This window comes from Lathyrus oleraceus, chromosome 2 (assembly GCF_024323335.1).
Source record: "Lathyrus oleraceus cultivar Zhongwan6 chromosome 2, CAAS_Psat_ZW6_1.0, whole genome shotgun sequence".
NCBI lineage: Eukaryota > Viridiplantae > Streptophyta > Magnoliopsida > Fabales > Fabaceae > Lathyrus > Lathyrus oleraceus.
This window is the reverse complement of record NC_066580.1, coordinates 184412780-184434992: the sequence shown is the minus strand read 5'-3', so window position 1 is coordinate 184434992 and position 22213 is coordinate 184412780. Positions and strand designations below refer to the sequence as shown.

At 39.8% G+C, this 22213-nt stretch overlaps 1 protein-coding gene across 1 annotated transcript; it reads right to left on the bottom strand.

Moving 5' to 3' along the window:
• Positions 1–18165: 18165 nt before the first annotated feature.
• LOC127118781 (annexin Gh1) lies at positions 18166–20319 on the bottom strand. The gene is made up of 5 exons (XM_051049037.1): positions 20152–20319; positions 19712–19857; positions 19136–19354; positions 18794–19006; positions 18166–18707 (listed from the first exon to the last, which is right to left on the bottom strand). The coding sequence occupies exons 1-5, from the start codon at positions 20225–20227 to the stop codon at positions 18411–18413; spliced, it is 951 nt and encodes a 316-aa protein (XP_050904994.1). The 5' UTR covers positions 20228–20319; the 3' UTR covers positions 18166–18410.
• Positions 20320–22213: the final 1894 nt, after the last annotated feature.

Sequence of the window (22213 nt, the reverse complement as noted above, 5' to 3'; positions counted from 1 at the left end):
GTATATGATGGTATTCTGCGAAAGGTTATTTATGTTGTGTTTCTCTTCGACTTTACCCTGGCCTAGATAACACCCGTGAGTGGGGAGGGTCTGATCATTACAGGTACAGTTGCTGATTGGTTGGTGACCTGTTGGTGACTCTTGGTACTGACGGTGATTATGGATTATGGGCATTTATTTCTGGGACGCCAGAGTTCGGTCCGTGGTTTATCAGCGGGTTCCGTTTATTTCGGATCCCCGGGTTGATCTGAGAGTACTTGTTCAGAGGATTTGACTGTCATCCGTTCAGTGGTTGTTCCTGTGATGATAGTGATGTAATCTCCGGTTCCGTTTATTTCGGAACTCCCCCAAGTCGGATTTATTGGTGACTTGATCCCACAGATATGACTGGTTCAGAGAAGTGTTGGGCTTTCAGATGACTTGGTGGCACAAGGGCCTGCATTCATGCATTTGCATCATATCATCTCGCATTCATCTGCATTCGACTCATGTCTGTCCGTACTCAGGGTCCATTATTTTTTAACTAAGACTCAGGTTGAGAGACATCCAGATGTCAAAATGTTGTTGATGAAATTTTATCTGTCTCAATGAAACCAGAAAAAAAGAGGACTGAATATTCCTAGTACGGACAGACATTGCATGTGTGAGTCATACTAACCCATTTGCTGTTTTGTAGGTTTCAGTATTCAACCAGGTGCGCATAGCTCGTCTGTTCAGATAACCTGCTGGGGGTCAACAAATTCAAGCTGATGGATCTTCCCAACGCCGACAGCCTCGAACTGAAAGAGATGATGAGGGAGTTGTTCAGTGTTGTGCAAGGACTTGCCTTGGGGCAGAAAGCCATGTCTGAAAGATTGGAAAAGATTGAGAAATGGCTGATAGTGGAGAAAGTCCAGGGGAAGGCTCCGTCCTCCGAAGTGAACCAACCTTCTGGTACTGTAGCAAGGAAATCCTCCGACAGTGGTCCATTCAAGAGGGAGGTTGAGCCAGTTGGTGTGCCTGCAAAGAAAGAACGTAGTAAAGATCGTTATCATCCTTATGCTGCCACTGTAACCACTCCTGTCAGCAATCCACCTGCTCAACAGCAACAACTGCCACCTCAACAGAAGACACCGGGAGCTAAGAGCCAGGTGAAGAAGAAGAATGAGGATCGTCAGTTTGAGGAACCACCAGTGACTTATGCCTTTCTTTTCCAAAGGTTGAGGGATCTGGGATTAGTTCGGCCGAGGATTTTGATTCCTATAGAACAGCAGCGGAGGCCTGCCAACTATGATGAGAGTGCCAAGTGCGAGTTTCACTCTGGGGCACCCGGACACAGCATTGAAGGTTGCAGAGCTTTTAAGCATATTGTCCAAGATCTGGTGGACTCCAAGGCTATCAGCTTGGCCCAGATAATGAATGAGGATGTCAACCCCGTACTCAGGCAGGGACCAGTAAAGGTAAAGATGATGAAAAAGGTCAAGAAAGGAATAAAAGTGATTGAAGAGGGTCAGCTAAAAGGTCCAATGGCTATGGTTCCAAAACTTCTGCTACGGGATGGAGCCTTCCCTGCTGTTGATAATGCTTGTGCGACTGTCACTACAGAAGGGTGTGTATTGATGAAGGACCCGACCCAGAAGATGAAGAAAGTAGAAATGGACAATGAAAGATGTAAAGCACCCAGTCTGGCAGTTGAAACCGTCCAGGTGGAGAATGCCTTTGTCGCTGAGAAAAAGAAGAAGCTGTCCATTTCTTCTTATAAACAAGCGCTGGAAGTGGTGAAGAACAAAGAGGCCCAAGGCTGGGGAAGGATCATTGACATCGTGGTAAAAGCAGACATGTTTGGGGTCGGTTATCAGCCGAATTTAGAGTCGTCTAGACCAAACAGAGGATGTCGTCCACTGTACGCCTTCGTCAGTGCAGGAATGTTGGATCCTGGTCATGCCCGTTCAGTGGGTGAAGATGTTGACAGCGACCGCGAACTCGAGTTGTGGATAAAGTCGTGCGTACCAGGAAACTGGAAGGACTCCAAAAGCATCACTGTCACTCATTCTGAAGAGTAGTATTTCTGTTTTTCAATTTTTGTTTGCATGAAAGCCATACGTTTTGCCCGAAACGTAATGGTCCATTGTAAGGGCCATCTCATGTGTTTCATTATGCAACATTTTGCATCAGTGATGAATGGATGTTTTTGTAGTTAAAGGCGGTGTTCCCTATTTTTCATTTAATTTTGCAATTTAAAAAAGGAAAAAAACAAATAAAAATGGCAATGTTTTATTTTCCTTCCTTTTGATTCGTTTGGTTCCGACCACAAAAGTGATTACCCTCCTGATCTCATCGATAACAATTTGGTTATACCTCTATATGACTTCGACAATCCAAGCTATCATGCCGAAGAAGAAGGCGCAGAAGATTGTGATCAGCTGGAATTAGCCAGGTTGTTGAAACAAGAGGAGAAGGTGATTCAACCGCACGAGAAGCGAGTCAAGTTTGTCATCCCAAGTACCGCCGAGGTCAGAAGGGAAAGTGAAAGTTGAGGCCGCTTCAGAGGCAAGTCGAGAACAGAATGGTAGCCCTGTTAGAAGAGCAGGTTGATACGTATGCCTGATTGTATTTAGATACACCAGGGCGGAATACCAATGTCCTGGGGCACGAGCTACCCTTAAGAGAAGACTGTCCTCCAGTGAAGCGGAAACTGGTGCTGAAAGATGAGAAGGTGTATGGACCACCAAGATGTGAACAGAGCTAATCTGAGGGATGAATTCCCGGTACTTCACAATGAGGTATTGATTGATTATATGGCTCAGGTCTCAGTGTTTATCTTCATGGATGGCTTCTTGGCCAAAACCAGATTGAATTGTTGCCATATGATATGAAGTAAACCAGATCCATCACACAAGGGGCACCTTCTTGTTCTAAGTTGACGTCGTTCTGTCTCATGAGGCCGGTGCCACGTATCAGAGGTCTACGGTGACTTTGTTTCATGATATGATTCATCGCGAAAGCAAATGCCATGTTGATGACATGATGGCAAAGTCCCAAGCAGAACAGGGGCATCCGGTGGACTTGGGGCAAGTTGGTTGATTGATTGAGATAACTCACACTGTTGAGCCCGAGTCAGTACACTTAGGGGGTGCTGTTCATCAAGCTACCGAGGCTTGTTGTGAGCGAATCAGAGGAATCGAGGTCGATCCTGCTAAAAAATAAAAAAAAAAAAAAAAAAAAAAAAAAGAGGGGGTAAGTTGTGGGAACCTCTGATTCCGATACCTCAGTGAAAGAAATAACTGTTAATCCGGTACTTGATAACCCTCGAGGGGTCTACGAGGTGCGTATCGAGTCAGCATGACTAGTCTTGTCGAAAAGAGTATGCAATTTACCTAAGCAAAAAGTTCATCGACTGTGAAATAATACACTCACTGTTCGAAAGAACTTGATGTACTTCGGCATAGGCTGCTCGCCGACTGAGACGGTGTATGCTGATTCATACCACTTTGTGGATGTCCAAAATGGATCTGATCAGATATGTGTTTGAGAAGCTAGTAGCAACCCATGGAAAGGTTATCAACCAAGGAAGTTTGAGGTCCCTGATGAGGACATCTCGAGGTACTCAAATCGAAAGATTGAGAGTGACTAATCCCGGAGGAGGGGTCTGACCCCGAATCCGAACGGATTCCGATGTCTGAGGGGGAAGGAGATGAGGTGAATAAGTTAGTGCTTCCCGGATCACAGTTGGTTGCACCAACAATGGTGGCTGAACATAAAGTCTGTATCCTGGATACTGAACCTAGGGATGTGCATCTACCTGGGGCAGTGTCTTCCTCACAGAAATATGAGAAATCAGAGAAGACTGAATGGATAACGACTCGGAATGACACGTTGAGCCCAGCTGAAGGAAAGGGCTGACAGTTACCTGGCATGGGGCAATTGTACCCAGTGAACGAAGCATGTTGTTAACCAAGAAGTGTGACCTCGCGCGTACCGCGTGGAAGAATTGGTTGAAAAGGATCCTTCCTCCTCAAGACGATTGTGGGGCAAATGGACAAACAGTTATGAATGTCCATTTGTGGTCAAGAAGGTTTCCCCTGACAGAACCTTGTTGTTTATGACCACGGATGACGACGATTTTCCATTCCCTGTGAATGCGGACGCAGTTAGAAAATACTTCGTGAAAGAAACCCGCTGGACAAAAAAAGGAATAAAGAGTCCAGGCAAAAATGGGCATCCCGGCGAACCAAGAAAAAAGAGAAAGGTTCGGGCAAAAGTTAGGGATAATAAAAGAAAAGAATTGTACACCCGGCAAGTTGAAAACCCGCAAGGGCGACTTGGGCAAAAAAGGGTATCCCGGTGGACTGAAACCCGAAAGGGCGGTCCAGGCAAAAGAGGGAATGAAACGAACAACTGCGTCTAGCATGATCATTTATGCTCATGATGACTTGGATAATCTCCGACAGAGACCGATCGGAAGCGTCTTGTTCAGAAGACAGAAGGTGCGGAAAGTCCTGAGGACATATGAGGTGTAACTGAGTTGGAACCCGATGAGATCACAGTTTCACGTCGCCATTAGGATAGATTTTTTTATGTGTGCAATCACCTCTTTCCAGGGTTTGCTTCCTGTGTGTTGCTCGATTGTGAGCCATCTTTTATTCCAGTAAAATAAAGCGTGTGTTCAGTCAAATAATTTTGTTTTGTTGTCATTACCGTTTTGATTACGAAAACATCCGTTTATGCTGATAAGAATATTTGCATTTGGAAACATAGAGGTCCCTTCTGATGCATGCTTGTGAGATTGAAATCTGGAAATCTTACTTGGAAGTCTGAGTGACCTAAGTGTTGAAATATCAGAACACCTGGGGGGTACCGGGGGCACGTTTTTATCTGGCGATCTCTTGTGCAGGTGCTGTTAGATATCTTCATTCACTTGCCAGTGGTAATATGGACCTTTTTAACAAGAAATATCTGCAGAGCCCGATCAGGGGCAAGGGATAGATGAACCATGAAAAGACGGTGAAGGATTACGACAACGATCCTGGAAAGTTAATCAAGAAGACTCTTCAAAGTCTGATGATTGGAAAGTATATATGAATCCCAGGAGTTCGATCTCCGTGAAGTACATACGAGTTGGGAATACAAGATGATGGAGCAGAAAAGTCCAGATGAGTCTGGGAGTTCTTAAAAGTGGAAAGTCAACACTATGGGTGGATGATGGATACCAGTGTTCGACGAGTCGACCGACATCCCTGTCAAACAAGTTGTATCTCCCCAGAGGATTGAGAGTGTGATCTCCCTGGCAGATTCGAGATCAGTGTCTCCTCAGCAAGCCTAAAGGTGGCCGTATCCCCAACGGAGTTGTGACTGTTTTCCAAGTCAGAAGCTGTCTTCCCAGCAGAGGTTGTGTTGATGTTTTTTTTTCCCCAGCAAGGTTTGTCTTTCCCCAGCAGAATGGAAGTTGACATGGTTATAGGATCCCCAGCACAGTTCCTGGAGTTCCCCGGTGTTGTCTCCGAAGGAGACGTGTGTTTATGCATTCGTCATTTAGATAAGCATAGCATATCGCATCATTAGTGCATAGCATTTCCATAATCATGGGGCATTGTGTAAAGCAAGAAAAAACTCATGCATCAACATTGCAAGCATACCCATTAGCCCTAGGCCGTGGCGACCAGCCGAGGTTGGGTTGTTGGAAAGAGTTTAGCATCGCGCCATTGGATCGGCTTCAGAATCGGGTTCATCAGCATGGTTGAAAGGTTGGTGTTTTTCCCAACAAGTGATTCCTCAGTCGAGTGGGTATCCCCAGCAGTGTTACTCCCCAATTGTTAGCGTCTTGCCAGCTTGGGTCTTTTTCCTTAAGCAGATATGGGTGTGTCTGATCTCTCCATGTAGAGTCTACCCCTTAAGCAGAAAGTGTCAATCTTTTCCTGCCATTTCCCCACTGAGATACATCCTCGTGGATGACGGTTGCTTCCGTTCCCTCCCTAATGGGATGGGTTTTCCCTATTGAGTTCTTTCCTCATTAGGATGAGTCTTGTTTCAGTCTGCCTTTTTGGATCAATCCTAAATTGGCTTTCCGTTGTCTCCTGTGCTTCCCTGGGGCATAAATGAATAGTCGCTCACTAACCGGCACTCATTCATCTTATCCTCAGCGGAATTTGTGGGCCTCTACCTACAAACCGGTAGTTGTAAGTCCTATCGCCGTGGTTTTCTACCTACAAGCCGGTAGTTGTAAAATCCCACTTTCACCCCCTAGCAGAGGTAATCTTTGTGGTTCATTCTGTTTGTTGGCTTCTACCTACAAACCGGTAGTTGTAAGTCCTATCTTTGTGGTTTTCTACCTACTAGCTGGTAGTTGTAAAATCCCACTTTCATCCCCTTGGTGGAGTTAACCCTGTGTGCTCATCCTATCGATGACTGGTTACTTTTCCGTTGTTTTCTGCCTACAAACCGGTAGATGTAATCCCCTCTTTGCAGTTATCAGTATCCGGTTTGCGGTATTGGTATTCTTTTCCCCTCTGGATACTTGCCTTGATCAAGCAGTATTGTCCCCATTGGGTCTTCCCCTTCTTTTTTGGATACTTGCTCCGAATAAACAACTTTATCCTCTTTTGATTGGTCATCTTTTGCATACCTAGTCTGGTACCTAGATGCCTTTCTTTTCGGTCGATTATTCATTTAACAACCTACAACCCGGTTATGGATAATCTTCCATGCGAGTGTATTATCTGCGTTTTGACGGCTATAAATAATATGTACTTATGTCTTTCCGGTATTCAGACCGAAGGAGTTTCCGACGATCAGGTCGATGTACTCATGGCACTCAGGCCAATTTTCCGGTATTCAGACCGAAGAAGTTTCCGACGATCAGGTCGACGTACTTTTGTTTTTCCGGTATTCAAACCGAAGGAGTTTCCGACGATCAGGTCGATGTACTCATGGCACTCAGGCCAATTTTCCGGTATTCAGACCGAAGGAGTTTTCGACGATCAGGTCGATGTACTCATGGCACTCAGGCCAATTTTCCGGTATTCAGACCGAAGGAGTTTCCGACGATCAGGTCGATGTACTCATGGCACTCAGGCCAATTTTCCGGTATTCAGACCGAAGTGGCGTTCAGGCCAATTTCCGATTCTCGGATCGAAGAAGGTTTCCTCCTCTCCGTTGGTGTCGATAAACGTCGAGTTTTTCCCAATCATCCGTTGATGATTTGGTTGTGTTCACTCTCCCCATTAGAGTTTCCTCCTCTCCGTTGGTGTCGATAAACGTCGAGTTTTTCCTATTCGTCCTATGACGTCTAGTTGTACCTGTCCCCATGTGGATTTACCTCTCCGTTGGTCTTGGTAAACGTTGAGTTTTTCCCATTTCGTCTGTTGACGTATGGTTGTATCCCTTCCAGTCATTCAATAACGTCTGGTTACCTCTCCGTTGGTCCCGATAAACGTTGAGTTTTTCCTAGTTGTCCGTTGGCATCTAGTTGTGATTGTTGTTCCCGTTCACCATCGTTGTGATGTCTGGATGTGGTTGTACCCTTTGAAAATAAAACCAAAATATATACCCAGTAATAAGTATCAGATCCCAGTGGATGTTTCCATTATTGGATCCCTGCATTGTGCAAATTCTACGGTTCTTGGTATTCAATCCCTGTTTACCCTGAAAGTCTGACAGCCGTTGCTCTCATCCATTCGGGTTCCCAGCTGATTGAATAGGGGCAGCTGTAGCACCTCAAATTTGCACCCATCATTGTACATACATTTTCATATTAGGTCATAGCATATCATGGTCCTTTGCATAGCATTGCATTGCCTCTTTTGCCTCAAGTGCAAGCCAATCAAGAAATTAGGTCAAACTGGTCAGGAGATCAGTCAGTCAAGCAAGCAAGCACAATTCTCAAGGAGCCAAGGCCCTAGGGTTGGTCCAACATGTTTACATGACTTGGGGATCCATTTGAAGTGTTTTGGTCAAGGATTGGATGTTCAGAAGTCATCAGTCAATGCACAATCAGTCAGAAACCCTAAAAGTCAACTGTTGGTCAACTGTCCATTTAATCAGTGATTTGATGATGGAAATTGGTTTGAGAGGTCTCATTCATGTCCAAATAGGCCTCATATATCATGTCAAACACCATCATGGAAGAATTTGAAGCCAGATCAGAAATTTCCAAAAATGGAAACTGGACCTGTAACTGAAACTTACCAAAAATGGAAAGTCTTGATCCTCAAACTTACATCATGATACAAGCTTCAAATGAATTTTTGCCCAACATAAAAGTTGAAGATCTTGTTGTCCCATTTCCAAAAAGTCCAAGAACTCTCAATTCCCATGTATGGTTGGCAAGTTATGATCGAATCGTTTTCAGAAATTCTTGAACTTCAAAAGGCCATATCTCTCAAACCATTTGGCCAATTTGGGTGGGGTTTTTTCCTACAAGTCACATTTGATCCCCTCTTTCCAAAAATGTAACTTTCATGTGCCAAAACTTTACCAATCAAAATGGCATTTTTGAACCTACTTGAATTAATTTTAAGTAAGGTGAAAAAGTGAAGTTTTAAAATACTCATTTCTAATCAATTCTACTATCCAAACATGGTCTGAAATTGCATTTAAGACATGTTGCAAGGTCATTTTATGCAGTACATACAGCCCATGCTAGTTTGCTTGAAATTTGGAAAGGAAGTACAATTTTTCAACAACTACTCCATGATTTCATGAACCATCAAGTACCACATCAAAACAGCAGACATACTTCTCATTTTCTGTCACATGAAATCAGTAGAAGCCACACAAAACCAACAGAACTTCACTCTCTCAAAAACATCATCTTGCTTGCATTTTTCCAAGTTCTTCCAAAAAGCTCCAAAGAACTGAGCCTGGACATTGTTTGTTCATCATCCCAGCAACCTTTTGGACTCATTACAACTCCATTTTCACAACTGTGGGAAGCCTTTGCATGACTGTTTTTTCTTCACCTTCCATCCATGACAGTCCAAGTGTGAGGCCATTCCAAGCCATTTCAAGCCAAACATCAATCATCATCCATCATTGGAAGACCTTTGGAGCATCTGTTTCGGGCCAAGAAGACCAAAACAACACTGTTTCTCCTTCTGCTTCAAAAATGAGTGAGATTTCGAATCCTCTTTTTTCCAAAATCATGGTATGTAATGCGTAGACCCCTTTATCCTGATCACACTGAGCCTTGAATGGTTGAAAATGGTTTGGTATTTTGCAAGTTATGTTGAGTTGAAGTTTCACATCCAAACTTGTTTTTGCTTATTTCTTTTTGTTTAACTTGATTTGATGAAAATGGAGTTTGGAATGTTGATGTGTGTTGCTTGATGATTACGGTGATGTGCTTGATTCAATTTTCTGGGCGTTTTGAAATTTTCGATTTGAATGTTGATGATGAAGTTCACTGTTGATGATGAACCCTAATTATTTTCCAGCAACCTGGGTTTCACGTTTTATGCATGCCTTCGTTACTGTACCCGTGCCCAACAACCAATAGGAACATTTCGTTCCCTGGACCAAAACGTGGTCGTTTGGATAAGTGGCCACGTTAATTACAAAAACGCCACTCCCGTGCCCCATGTCCCATTAGTCCATGTGTGTTTTCAATATTTATTTCAATTTGATACATCAACTTGCAAAAATCATAACTTGTTCATTTTAAATCCAAATTTCATGGGAATTTTTGCATTGTGTTCATCTGAATCTCTACTTTTTTTCATAATTTTTCCAGAATTTTGTGATCATTGGATTTTAATTGGTATTAGGGTTTGTGACATGTATGCACATTTTGTACACTTTGCCAAAACATTTGTGAAATGGTGATACTTTATCCAATGGCTCCCAAATTTTTTGTGCTCAAACTAGACACACTCATGGTGATTTTGGTGTAGAGTTTGTGAATTTATCATTTGTGGTTTGTGAGTTATGATTTTTTGAATTAGGGTGTGACAATTTGTGTCACACCATTGATGTCCAACTTGCTGATTTTTGTATCCATGCTTCTTGACCTTCAATTGATCTGATTTTTTGCATGAACCTACTCTTGTATGTCTAGTTTACATGTGAATTTTCTTGGAATTATTTGTGGCATTTCCTAATTGTTTGAGATTTTCTCCCCTGCTTGGTCATATGTTGACTTTTTGTGACACATGTTCCCATTTCATTTGTGAAATTCTCATACTTTATTAGATGGACATGAAATTTTACATGAGATAACTAGACATCTTAATCTTTGCCATGGTTTTGGTCCCATTCATTTATCATATTCCATCTCTGATTTATGAATTTTTCAAGTTGATGCATGTTTGGTTGACTTCTTTGAGCATGTTCAAAATTGCCTTGACTTTCTGATTTTCATTGACTACCTTCCACTTGTCCAAATGAGATGAAATTTTACATGCTTACCATGCTGTGGGTTATTATTGATCATGATTTATTTGGTGATTTTTGGAAATGTTTGAGATTGCTTTTGAGTTAAGTCTTGTTGTTGACTTCTATGAGCTTCTAAATACCATGTGTTGACCTAATTTGTTCATGAAATGATGATGATGATTGATATGAATGTGAACCCAATTGGTTGTGTTTCTTAATTGTTTGAACATGATTTTGGATACTTGCCCTTTCCTGTTTTGACTTTTTCATTCTCCTTTGACCCTAGGCTTGTCCTAGTGGTCCTGATACTCACCTTTGAGCTCATGTTTTCAGGTTGACCAACAAATGACCAATGAGGCCAATTTTTTTTTTTGATTGAGCTTGCTTAAATATCATTGTCTAACTTGTTTGTTTTGTAGGTGGCTTGGCTCACATGCCTTAAGCCTTGTGCCTTGCACATCCATTTGCTTCTGATTGACTGTTGATTCCTATTTCCTTTGTTTTAACTGGTGAACTGTGTACTGATCTGTTTGACTATTTCAGGTACCATTAGTTGCTTAGTTCTTTGAACTTGCTTTGCTTTGCTTTAATAGCAATTTGCATTGAGGTATATTTCTCATCTTCATGTAGTCTGGAAGACCTGGCCTGTTACTTGGCCAGGCAACTGTCTGAAGTCCTCCTTAAGAGGCAATGTTTGTGATTGTTTACATTTGTCCTTGTACAGAGTCAAAGACCTCCTAAGTGAAGAGGCATTGGCAGACACAAGGGATATGCAATCTATCCCCTGCTATTCAGTGTGTCATCTGTTTTGCTCACACCACTGTGTTGATGCATTGCAGATACAAACCCAAGATCTTGTACAATTGTACAGTTGAGTCAGTATCAAATGTGTAGAAGGGTTCCCACTTTCTGAACCCACACATTCTTGTCTTAAGCTCTCCCAGGCCAGGGATAAGAGCTGTGAAGTCTTATCTTCACTCACCTTTCACCTGCTTCACCTTAGCCCCTCAATGGCAAGGTTAAGAGCACATTCACCCATTTCCAGAGGTTTGTTTGTTGAGGTTGATATGACCCCTCGACTAAAACCTAACCCTTGTTTGAGCCCCTTGCTTGTGTATAGTGTGTGCTATCTGTGTTTGTATGTTTGACTTGCTTCCTGTGCAAGTTAGGATTGTTTGACTTGCTTCCTGTGCAAGTTAGGATTGTTTGACTTGCTTCCTGTGCAAGTTAGGATTGTTTGACTTGCTTCCTGTGCAAGTTAGGATTGTTTGACTTGCTTCCTGTGCAAGTTAGGATCGTTTGACTTGCTTCCTGTGCAAGTTAGGATTGTTTGACTTGCTTCCTGTGCAAGTTAGGATTGTTTGACTTGCTTCCTGTGCAAGTTAGGGTTAGTTTAGACTTGCTTCCTGTGCAAGTTAGGTTTTGTTTGACTTGCTTCCTGTGCAAGTTAAGTGTGTGTGTGTGGCTTGCTTCCTGTGCAAGTCATGTTTAGGATAGGTTTGCTTCCTGTGCAAGTTAGCTAGAAACCTTAACTTAGGGTTGATTTTGCATGATAACATCTAGGCTCGAGTCGTAGTCTCCCCAAAGTTGTGTCTCCCTCTGTTATCTGGTTAGGCTAGTCCTGTGTCCCTCTGTAGGGGAACTACATCGCCCTGATCTTCATACCAGATGAAGTATGTAGGCAGGAGATTGAGCTGATCTCTCCGGGCGCCCTTTTTCTTTTTTGTGTGTGTTGTTTGACAGTTGCTAGGCTCGAGTGCCTGACTCCTTAGCAATCTGTTGTCTGTTTGTTTGAGTGTGTGCTTGACAGTTATAGGCTCGAGTCCCCGACTCCCTATTAACTTGTTGTGTTGTTGTGTGCTTGGAAGCTGATGTAAGTCCATCGAGTGGCAGTTAGGTTCCAGTGTGCGTGTGTTTGGTTCGGATGCTGATGTAAGCCCAGTGATTGGCATTCAGGCTCCACGTTTGCCTTTGCCAGTGTTTGTTTGTGTGCGCGTCAGCCGAGCTACGAATGCTCTGATTCTTCTCTCGTCCGAGAAGATACGTATGCATAGGATGCGATATCCTCGCGAGCATGTGTCGTTTCCCCAGTCCGAACTACTTCGACTCTGATGTCTATGCCTGATAGACTAAGTAGGCCCAGGATACGATGTCCTGCCGAGTCAGTTTCAGTCAGTTTCTTGCGTCTCTTTCAGCCAGTGTGTGTGTGTGTGAGCAGCGTTTTAGCAACCATTTTCTTTCCTTTTGTGCGTGGATCCCGTCGAGTACGACGGATGCGTAGGGGTGCTAATACCTTCCCTTCGCATAACCGACTCCCGAACCCATCCTCTTTGGTCGCGAGACCATGTTCTTTCCCAGGTTTACTCTGAGCGTTTCCTTTCCCTCTTTTGGGATAAATAACGCACGGTGGCGGCTCTGTTGTTCTTGTTTTCCCGCCGGTTTTTCGCGTGATGCGACATTATCGTAGCCATTCAAGAATCAAATAATCTTGAAACCTTGAAAATGGAAGATTTGGTTGGTTCGTTGGAGGCACATGTGTTAAGGATTGTCGAGAGGAAATGGGTTCAAGATTTGATACAAGCATTGTAGGACCATACATGAAAAATAATGGTGGTTCTAACAAGTTCAAGGGAAAAGGAGACAAGACCCAAAGCAAGAAGTCTTGGGTGAATCCTCAAAAGCATAAGGTTGATGATATGTCTTATGAATCCTTGAAAAGAGGAGAAGGAACCTCATATCAGAAAGACAAACATGAGAAGAAAAGTGTGCAATGCAATAATTGTGAAAAATGGGATCACTTGGCCAAGAATTATTGGTACAAGAAAGACAAAGGAGCGACAAGAGGCAAGGATGATGAAGGAGAAAACCTTGCACGTCAAAATTCAGATGATTCTAATGATATGCTGCTTATGGTTGCAGTTGCAAATGAGCATGTTGACTCTAAATCCTAGTTCCTCGATAGAGGTTGCTCGAATCACATGACTGGTCGAAGAGTGTTGTTGGCAAATTTCAATGAGTCGAAGAATAACAACTCCAGGCTTGCAGATAATATCTCATTGCAAGCAAAAGGTAATGGTAACATAGTTATTCAAAGAGTAATGGAGAAAAAATCAAAGATGTACTTTATGTACCTGGCATGAAGTGCAATCTTCTAAGTGTTTGACAAATGGTCGATAAAGGTTTATTAGTGGTTATAATAGACGGAGTCTTTAAAGTTTTCAACACCCAAAATAACTTGGTCTTAAAATCTCCTTTGTCGAACAATAGGATATTTAAGACCATGATCATTTCAACAAAGGTACAATGCCTTAAACTAGTTGTCGACCACAAGCATAGTTGGGTGTGGCATTTGAGGTTTGGTCATTTGAACTTTAGGTCACTCAATCAACTGATTACTCAAGATATGGTAACTGGTATACCAAGTCTTGTGATGTCCAAAAAAATATGTGCTAGAAAGTCTTTCATTTCGACTATGCCAATAAGATCCTCTTGCATACTAGAAGTAGTACATTCAGATATATGTAACTCATTTGAGGATCATACCATTGGTTTAAGTAGGTACCTCTTTGTATCTATGTGATCAGGTGCAAAGACGAAGTATTTTCAATCTTTAAAAAATTCAAAATGCTTGTCGAAAAGCAGAGTAGAAAGAAGATCAAGGTTCTACAAACAAATGAAGATGGCGAATACACATCCAAAATATTTGAAGAGTTTTGTGCAGAACATGGTATTGATCATGAGGTAACTACTCCTTACATGACTCAACATAATGGAATACCATAAAGAAGAAATCAAACCATATTGGGTATGGCAAGATGCATGTTAAAACAAAAGAACATGCCGAAATCCTTATGGGGTGTAATAGTTACTACTGCTGTTTATATTCAGAACATGTGCCCTACCAAGAAACTGAAGAACAAGGTTCCTGAAGAAGCGTGGAGTGGAAAATGACCATTAATGAGTCATCTGAAGGTGTTTGGATCTATTTCCTATAAGCATCTGATGCTAGGATAAGGAAGCTTGATGATACGAGTGTGAAGGAGAATTGCCATCCAAGGCGCAGCGGAATTTAAAAATTTCTCCATTTAGTGATCCTTACGAATGGGCATGATCAGTGATAGAATCGTTACCTCTTGTGGCGATTCAAACCTTTGGTGCAGATATCTTGTAGCGATCAAAACCTTGGATACAAATCCACGGGGCGATCACGAACGTTGAACGATGACAACGTCTCTACTCAGTCCACACGAACGGATTCCTTCAATCACAGTGCTAGCTGTTATGAATGAAGGCTTTGAGTGAGAGAAAGAGAGATACGAAATTCCAACTCTTCAATTATGTTGTATTCCCATACAATGCTTCTGCACAAGAGTTCTATTTATAGAACCACTTGTGTGGGCTTCAAGCCAAAAAGCCCACTTAAGTGTCTTTTGGCCCATATCTCATAATATGCCAAAATCACTTAAGTATTTGGTACCTTACCATATTTCGTATTCTACTTAAGTACACCGTACCTTACGATGTTCCTTAGTTACTCTATCTCTCATCAATTTGTCCTTTGTGTGTGACCCTATAGGTTTTCGTGGCGTTGACAATTATATGAAATCACGCATTTAACATAATAAACAGTGAGCGGTATCTAGCAACACATCACCGCTACCCAAGTCACAAAAATGTCATGTGATCTGACAAAACCTCCTGTGATAATAATCATGTGTATAATTACCCCTTTGCCCTTATGTCTATATTGAACACAAGGTATAGACCGTGTCACCCTTGTCCAGTTCAATATTGGGCCCATAGACATTTATCCTGTTACGCAGGATGGGCAAATTCCGTCTAGGACACTCATGTCCCTCAGCATGCTTTGTGGAGTACCCATCAACTGTCTTTATGGTTATCCAGTTACGGACAACGTTGGATCAGCAATAAAGCACTCGACTCTACATCTAGGATCCATAGTGGTTTCAGGTCGAAGAGTGGTATACACTATTATCACCATGAGAATAACTTATGACACTTTGCATAACTTTCTATATAGTATTCTCATAGCGGGTCAATCCGGTATAAATATTACTCCTAATATTCATACCTATGTTTAAGACTTAATAACTCTTTATCCATGATCCATGAGATGTGATAATCAGTCTACAAACATAATAGTCTTAATGCTTTAATGTTATCCCACTTCACACTAAAGCTCGACTACGGATACTTTAAGAATAATGTCCTTATGTTTAATGTGCTCTCACGATTAAGTCACACTTAATACATTAAACGGACTATCTATTCCAGGGACTTTATTAATCAACCATAATAAAGAAAATGCCTTTTATTATTAATAAATAATTCGATACAAGTACCAAAAGTATTGGCCTCTAGGGCTTACACCAACAGAGTGAACCTATGATTCTGGTAAGATATCATAAGATTGGAGCATACAGGCTATTCAATCCAATGAATGATAAGATTGTGATAAGTTGAGGTATTGTGATTGATGAGAACTTTTCCTGGGATTGGAATTCAGGTTATGCAACTAACAAGCTATTAATGAGCTATGACATTGATGAAGAAAGTAGTGAGCATAAAAAAATTCCAATTATTGACATTCTAGTCACAATCGAAGTCAAAGCAGACAATAGAGAAGGTGTGGCTAATACAAGCCAAAGATCTCAAAGAACTAGATTTTGCCCAACAAGGCTTCAAGACTAGGAAGTGGTTGATGATGATGAAGTCACACCAGATGGAGATTTGGTTCATTTTGCTTTACTTGCAGGTGCTGAACCAATCAACTATAGTGAGACCTTAAAGAATAAACACTGGAATACGACTATGTTCAAATAATTACAAGAGATCAAAAGAAACAATACATGAGAGCTAGTCGAATTGCCAACACACACAGAATCTATCAAAGTGAAGTGGGTGTTCAAGATGAAGCACGATCTTAATGGGTCGATTCCAAGACATAAGACAAGCTAGTAGCTCGAGGATTTATTCAGAGAACAAGACTCTGGTACGCTGAAGTATATGCATCAGTAGCAAGATTGGAGACTTTCATACTGGTGGTAGCCTTAGCATGTAAGCAAGGTTGGTCGACATTTTCACTTAGGCGTTAAATCATCATTTTTAAATGGTCCCCTTGATGAAGTCGTGTATGTCACACAACCTCCTGGATTTGTGATACAGGAGGAAGCAAGGAAAGTGTACAAGCAACACAAAGCTCTTTATGGTCTCAAACAGGCACCTAGGGAATGGAACAAGAAAACTGACTAATACTTAGTCGAATTGGAATTCATCAAATGCAGGTCTGAGTATGGTGTCTATGTACAGGTCATGGCACAAGATACAATCATCATCTGGTTATATGTTGATGACTTGCTAGTAACTAGAAATAACACAGAGAACTTGTCAAAGTTCAAGGAGCTGATGAAGATGAAATTTGAGATGTCGGATCTAGGAAACTTGTCGTATTTCCTAGGCATGGAATTTTAAATTACCAAGAAAGGTATGACGCTACATCAAAGGAAGTTTGTCACAGAAATACACAAGAGATTCAGGATGAATGATTCGAATCTTGCATCCTCGCATGTCGAACCTAATCTCAAACTAGAGAAGCATGGAGAGAAGGACAAGGTCGATGTCACTTTTTTAAAACAAATTGTAGGATCTCTGAGGTATGTGTGCAAAAACAGACCTGATATAGGTTTCTCAATAGGATTGGTAAGTAGATATATGGATGATCCAAAGGTGACACACATAAAGGCTGCAAGAAGAATCCTGGGATACCTAAAATGATTAATAAACAGTGAAATCCTGTTTCCACGAGATTCTGAAAGAAAAGAAGTTGTGATTAATTGTTATTCAGATGTTGATTGGTGTCGAGATAAGGAAGATCGAAGAAGCACATCTAGTTATTTCTTTCAAGTGTTTGGTGCATCAATCTCATGGTGCTCGAAAAAGCAACCTATGGTGGCTTTATCATCATCGTGTAAGGCCAAATATATAGCAATATCCTATGTTGCTTGTCAAGCAATCTGGATTAGAACTGTGCTGGATGAGATATAGGTCGAAGTAAAGAAACTTTTGGTGTTGCAGATCGACAACAAGTCAGCAATCAATCTTACAAAGAATCCAGATCTGCACGGAAAGAGTAAGCACATTGAAGCTAGATTTTACTTTCTAAGGGAGAAGGAAAATCAATGTGAACTTGAAGTGAGACATTGCTCGAGCGAAGCACAGTTGACCAAAATTTTCACTAAAGGAATGAATATCAACATATTTATAACTTTAAGAAAAAAAATTAGAAATAATTCAGATCAATTAGCTTGTGTTTAGCAACTTAGATTATAAGGGAGTATATTGTGATATAATTCAAGTTAGCTAATTAGTTACCTTGTTAACAAGTTAGTAAATTTGTTGTGATTAATTACTTGAGTTACCAATAACCTACTTGTATATGTATATATAATAATGGAGACTGTAATTCAGTTTGAATAATAATATCAACATCAACAATATTTTCAATACAATTACTTTTCATTCTATCTTCGCTCTCATTCCTTCCTAGTGCATTGGAAATAACAATCTCAACCACTTTAAATTATTTTTGTTCCTTTAAAATACTATATAACATAAATGAAAGATAAAATAAGAATTAATGTGAGCAATAATTCACATTTTTAGGTGATTTACATCCACAACACAAATTCCTAATGTAGAGACCGATGCGGTTGCGACTACAATCATAATACTACTGTCTGAAATTGACAGATCCCATACAACACAACCTTAATGTGAGGTCACAGGTCACAGAAACAATTGCACACACAACACAACCATTCATTGTCTATATATATTAACTTGGAAAAAGTAACCATAAAGTCACTATAGTGATTACAAAAGCTAATCACACACATTATTGAAGTACAATTCAAATTATACTCCCAAAATCACAATAACACAAAGGAAAAACAACCATGCTGAAAACACAGCTTATAAAACCACATAGTACCTCTCTCAAAAAGGAAAACACACACACATACACAAACATACCAACATATATCTCAAGCATCATCATGTCCTAAGATTGCCAAAAGCATTTTCTCATAGTCACCAGTGGTGTCCTTAACAATGGCACGATCAAGAGGGACACTGTCCCTCCTTTGATACTCATCACCCACAATTTTCAAGTCAATTTCAGCTCTTGTTGCCACAACTCTTGTAAGAGCCCCTTCATCCGTTCCTCGCTTATTGATCGACAGACGAATTATCTTTGCAAAGTACTTCTCGGGACGAGTCAAGCACTTGACAGTTGATCTCAGTAATGACAGAAACTCGTCTTTTGGATCTTCTTTCAGATCCTACCAAAATTGTCTCAAAGATTAATAGTTATTCTTAATCAATTTTTATAAAACAAGAAAAGTGTGAGAACTAGTACTCTACTAACCTTGTTTATATCTTTTCCAAATGCATCTTTGTAGTGATTCAAAGTAGCATTAACTTGTGCTTTGCTCCTTGTGGCCAGAATCCTAATGAGATCGTCGTCGTTATAGGCCTTTTTTGAAATCTTTTCGTGAAGTATCTTTGCCTCCGCTTTTGCTATAGTCAAGTTCACTTCATCTCCTTCATAGCGGTGACAACTAACCAGAGGTAATAGGAGCTATACCAACAAATTATTCATTATCTTAATATAAAATAAAATTTTAGTTCAAGATCAGACACACGCGATAGAAGTCGTCAATGTTTGTTTCGGCTTATAACTAACAAGTTTATGATCGAGAATCAGTACCTTACGGTAGTCTCCAGTTGTGTGATGAGCAACATCTTCCTCAAGAGACTTCTTATAAAGAACATGATAAGCCTTCTTTGCAGAAAACAATTGATCAGAAGATCTAGTGCAAGCAATTTCCACCAGAACTTGATTGCTTGATGTCCATTTTTTGGTTGCTTCGTTTGCAAGAAAAGCATCGCGTTCCGCGGATTCAAGTGCCCAAAGATGAACCAGCCTCTGCGAGGAGAAAATTCTATAAGTTTTCATTACCAAACATGTTGACATCATGATTCCCTCTTAATCACAAGCACATCTTCTTGGTCCTAAAGCCAGGTTTCAACTAGATAATCCATGTGTTTCACAATCACTTAAATGTGCTCATCTAAGTATATACTAACACCTTAATTTATTAAACAGACACAGACACTAACACCCAATACGATGACATCAACACTGACTCATTGACACCGATAATAGTAATTTTACAAAAAAATGAATAAATTGAATGCAATCTCCAAAACATCTTATGTTAGAAGGTTAGATACTACATAGATCTATCAATCTCCAAAACAAAATCTCTATCCCTTAACTAACCTCAAAGTCACTGGTAAGCTCTTTGTCCAAGGCCTTAAGGAGATCTTCTCCATAAGTCTGAGCATAACCTTCTCTGATAGCCTTCCTCTGACTACCATTCCTATGACCCAAAATCGATATAATCAAATCTTCATTGGTCCCCCAACCTACAATCAAAAAATCAAAATCGATCCATTAACAACACCCGATCCTTAAACAAAAAAGAAAAAAACAGTACATCAACCAATGACTCTGTTGCACGGTAGGAAATCTGATTTCGTGCAGTGCGACAGAGTCACCGATCTGGACGATCGGATCAAATTAATCGATCAAGATTGTAAGATCTAAATTGACATAAGATGGTTAAGATTAATGCTACAATTCTGCAGTAATATACATAGATCAAACCAGCAAATGAAACATGATAGGAAGAAGAGGATTGTGATGAAAGGTGGAATAACCTGAAAAGGCTTTGCGGAGCTGCTCAACGTCATCGGAGACAGGAGGAAGAGGATGAGGAACAGTTAAGGTCGACATTGTTAATTATTGTTACTATCTCTTTCAGACACTCTTTGTCCGGTTTTATGATGTGAGAAAAATGGGACAGCGCGAAACGATCGTGGTTGAAGTAAAGTCAAATTGTGGGTCCCACATTTGTAATCATACGTATGGATTTATTGTTGAGTCGCCACGTAACATGTTATCCTGATTTTCCGGATATTTAATCAAGAGAAATACACTAAAAAAGAAAATTGTGCATTTTTTTGTTAGGGATGAAAAAAATCATACCATAAATAAAATCCAACAAATATTTAATTATTTAATACTAAAACTTTTTATTAATAATTAAAAACATTACTAAAATATATTTTAAAATTATTAAATTTGATAAATTATTTTCATTAATAATCACTTCATTTAATTTTGATAATTTTTATAAATTTAAAATCTTATCTTCTTCTTTTTTCTGCGTCTTGATTTTGCTTTATGGATTTTTTTATGCTACCAAAAAAATTTATTGACATCATTTAAAAAATTAATAAATTATAATAAAAAATATTTATAGATATTAATAAATACCTGCCAATTTTTTAAAACTTGTATTCCTAATTTTTATTAAACGGCACGGATATCGGGCCATGAGTATAGTAAGTTGTTATTCCTAATTTTTGTTAATAAATTAGTTGTTAAAAAACTTACACAAAACATTAAATGATTTTATAAGACTTAATTTAAACTCTAATGGAATGCTTGTGGGATAGATGAAAGGACGGTGATGAGAGTGTTGAATGTTGATAATATATTAGTGGATAAAAGTGTCGGCAAGTATATTGAGTAATAAGACAAATGAGTATATTGATTAATATTTTTAAAAAAGTATATATTGATTAATGATAGAAACTAGTGCGAATTTCTTGACATGACAACATTATTTTTTGATAATAAAATGTCATACACTCAAGAGCACAGCATAGTAGTGTCTAATACATTTAATGATGGTTGCGAAAAACATATATTGTGTGAGAATCTAGAAATTTTTCTTTTTATTATATGAGAACTCCAATCCTTCTTTTGTTATGTGAGAATCCAAAACTCTTCTCTTTATTATTACGTGAGAATCCGTAACTTTTCCATCTCTTTTATGTGAGAAACCATAACCCGTCTTTTGTTGTTGTTCTGTGAGAATTTAGAATATTTTCTTTTCGTTATGTGAGAATCTGTAATTTGTCTTCTTTTGTTGTCTTGTGAGAATCCATAACATTCTTTTTTATTTGTGAGAATCCAAAACCTTTCTTTTATGTTAACCTACTTTTTTTCTCTGTGAGAATCCATAGTCGTTTCATTTTGTTACGTGAGAATATGTGACCTATCCACTTTTGTTATGTGAGAAGCCATAACTCATCCACTTTTGTCACGTGAGAATCCATAACTTACCTTGATGTTCTGTGAGAAGCCAAAACCTTTCTTTGCTCTATGAGAATCCAAATTCGTTTCATTTGTTACAATTCACAATCTTTTTGCTCAGTAAGAATCCAGAGCTTACATTTCATTACAAAGATTTTCAAATACCTTTTGCTTCGTTCTGTGAGAAGCCATGACTAATCATTTTCCTTAGGATATCCCCAGTGAGCTATTTCACCTTACTTCATTCAACAAACAAGTCCAAATAATATTGCAGAATAAGAGTATTTATTGCAATAAAAGAGAACCTAAATATCACCAAAATCAACCAAAAATAAGGGTTAAATTACTGCAGTAAAATTCAAAATTCATTGCAAAACAAATTGAAACAAAAAATAGTATAGGATACTCGTTCTTCAATTTGAAACTCAAGGTAAATAAAGTTAAGCCCCCTTTCAGTCACACACAATCACACAGCAAAAGAAGGAGGAATTTAGGACAAAAGCAGATTTAACAAAAAAGAAGAGAAAAAGAAGGGATCAAATTACCTGAAAGGCGTCTCCATAGAGCTTTCTTCTTTTTGGTAGGCCATCATTGTTAGCTTGATTGTTTATTGTTTTT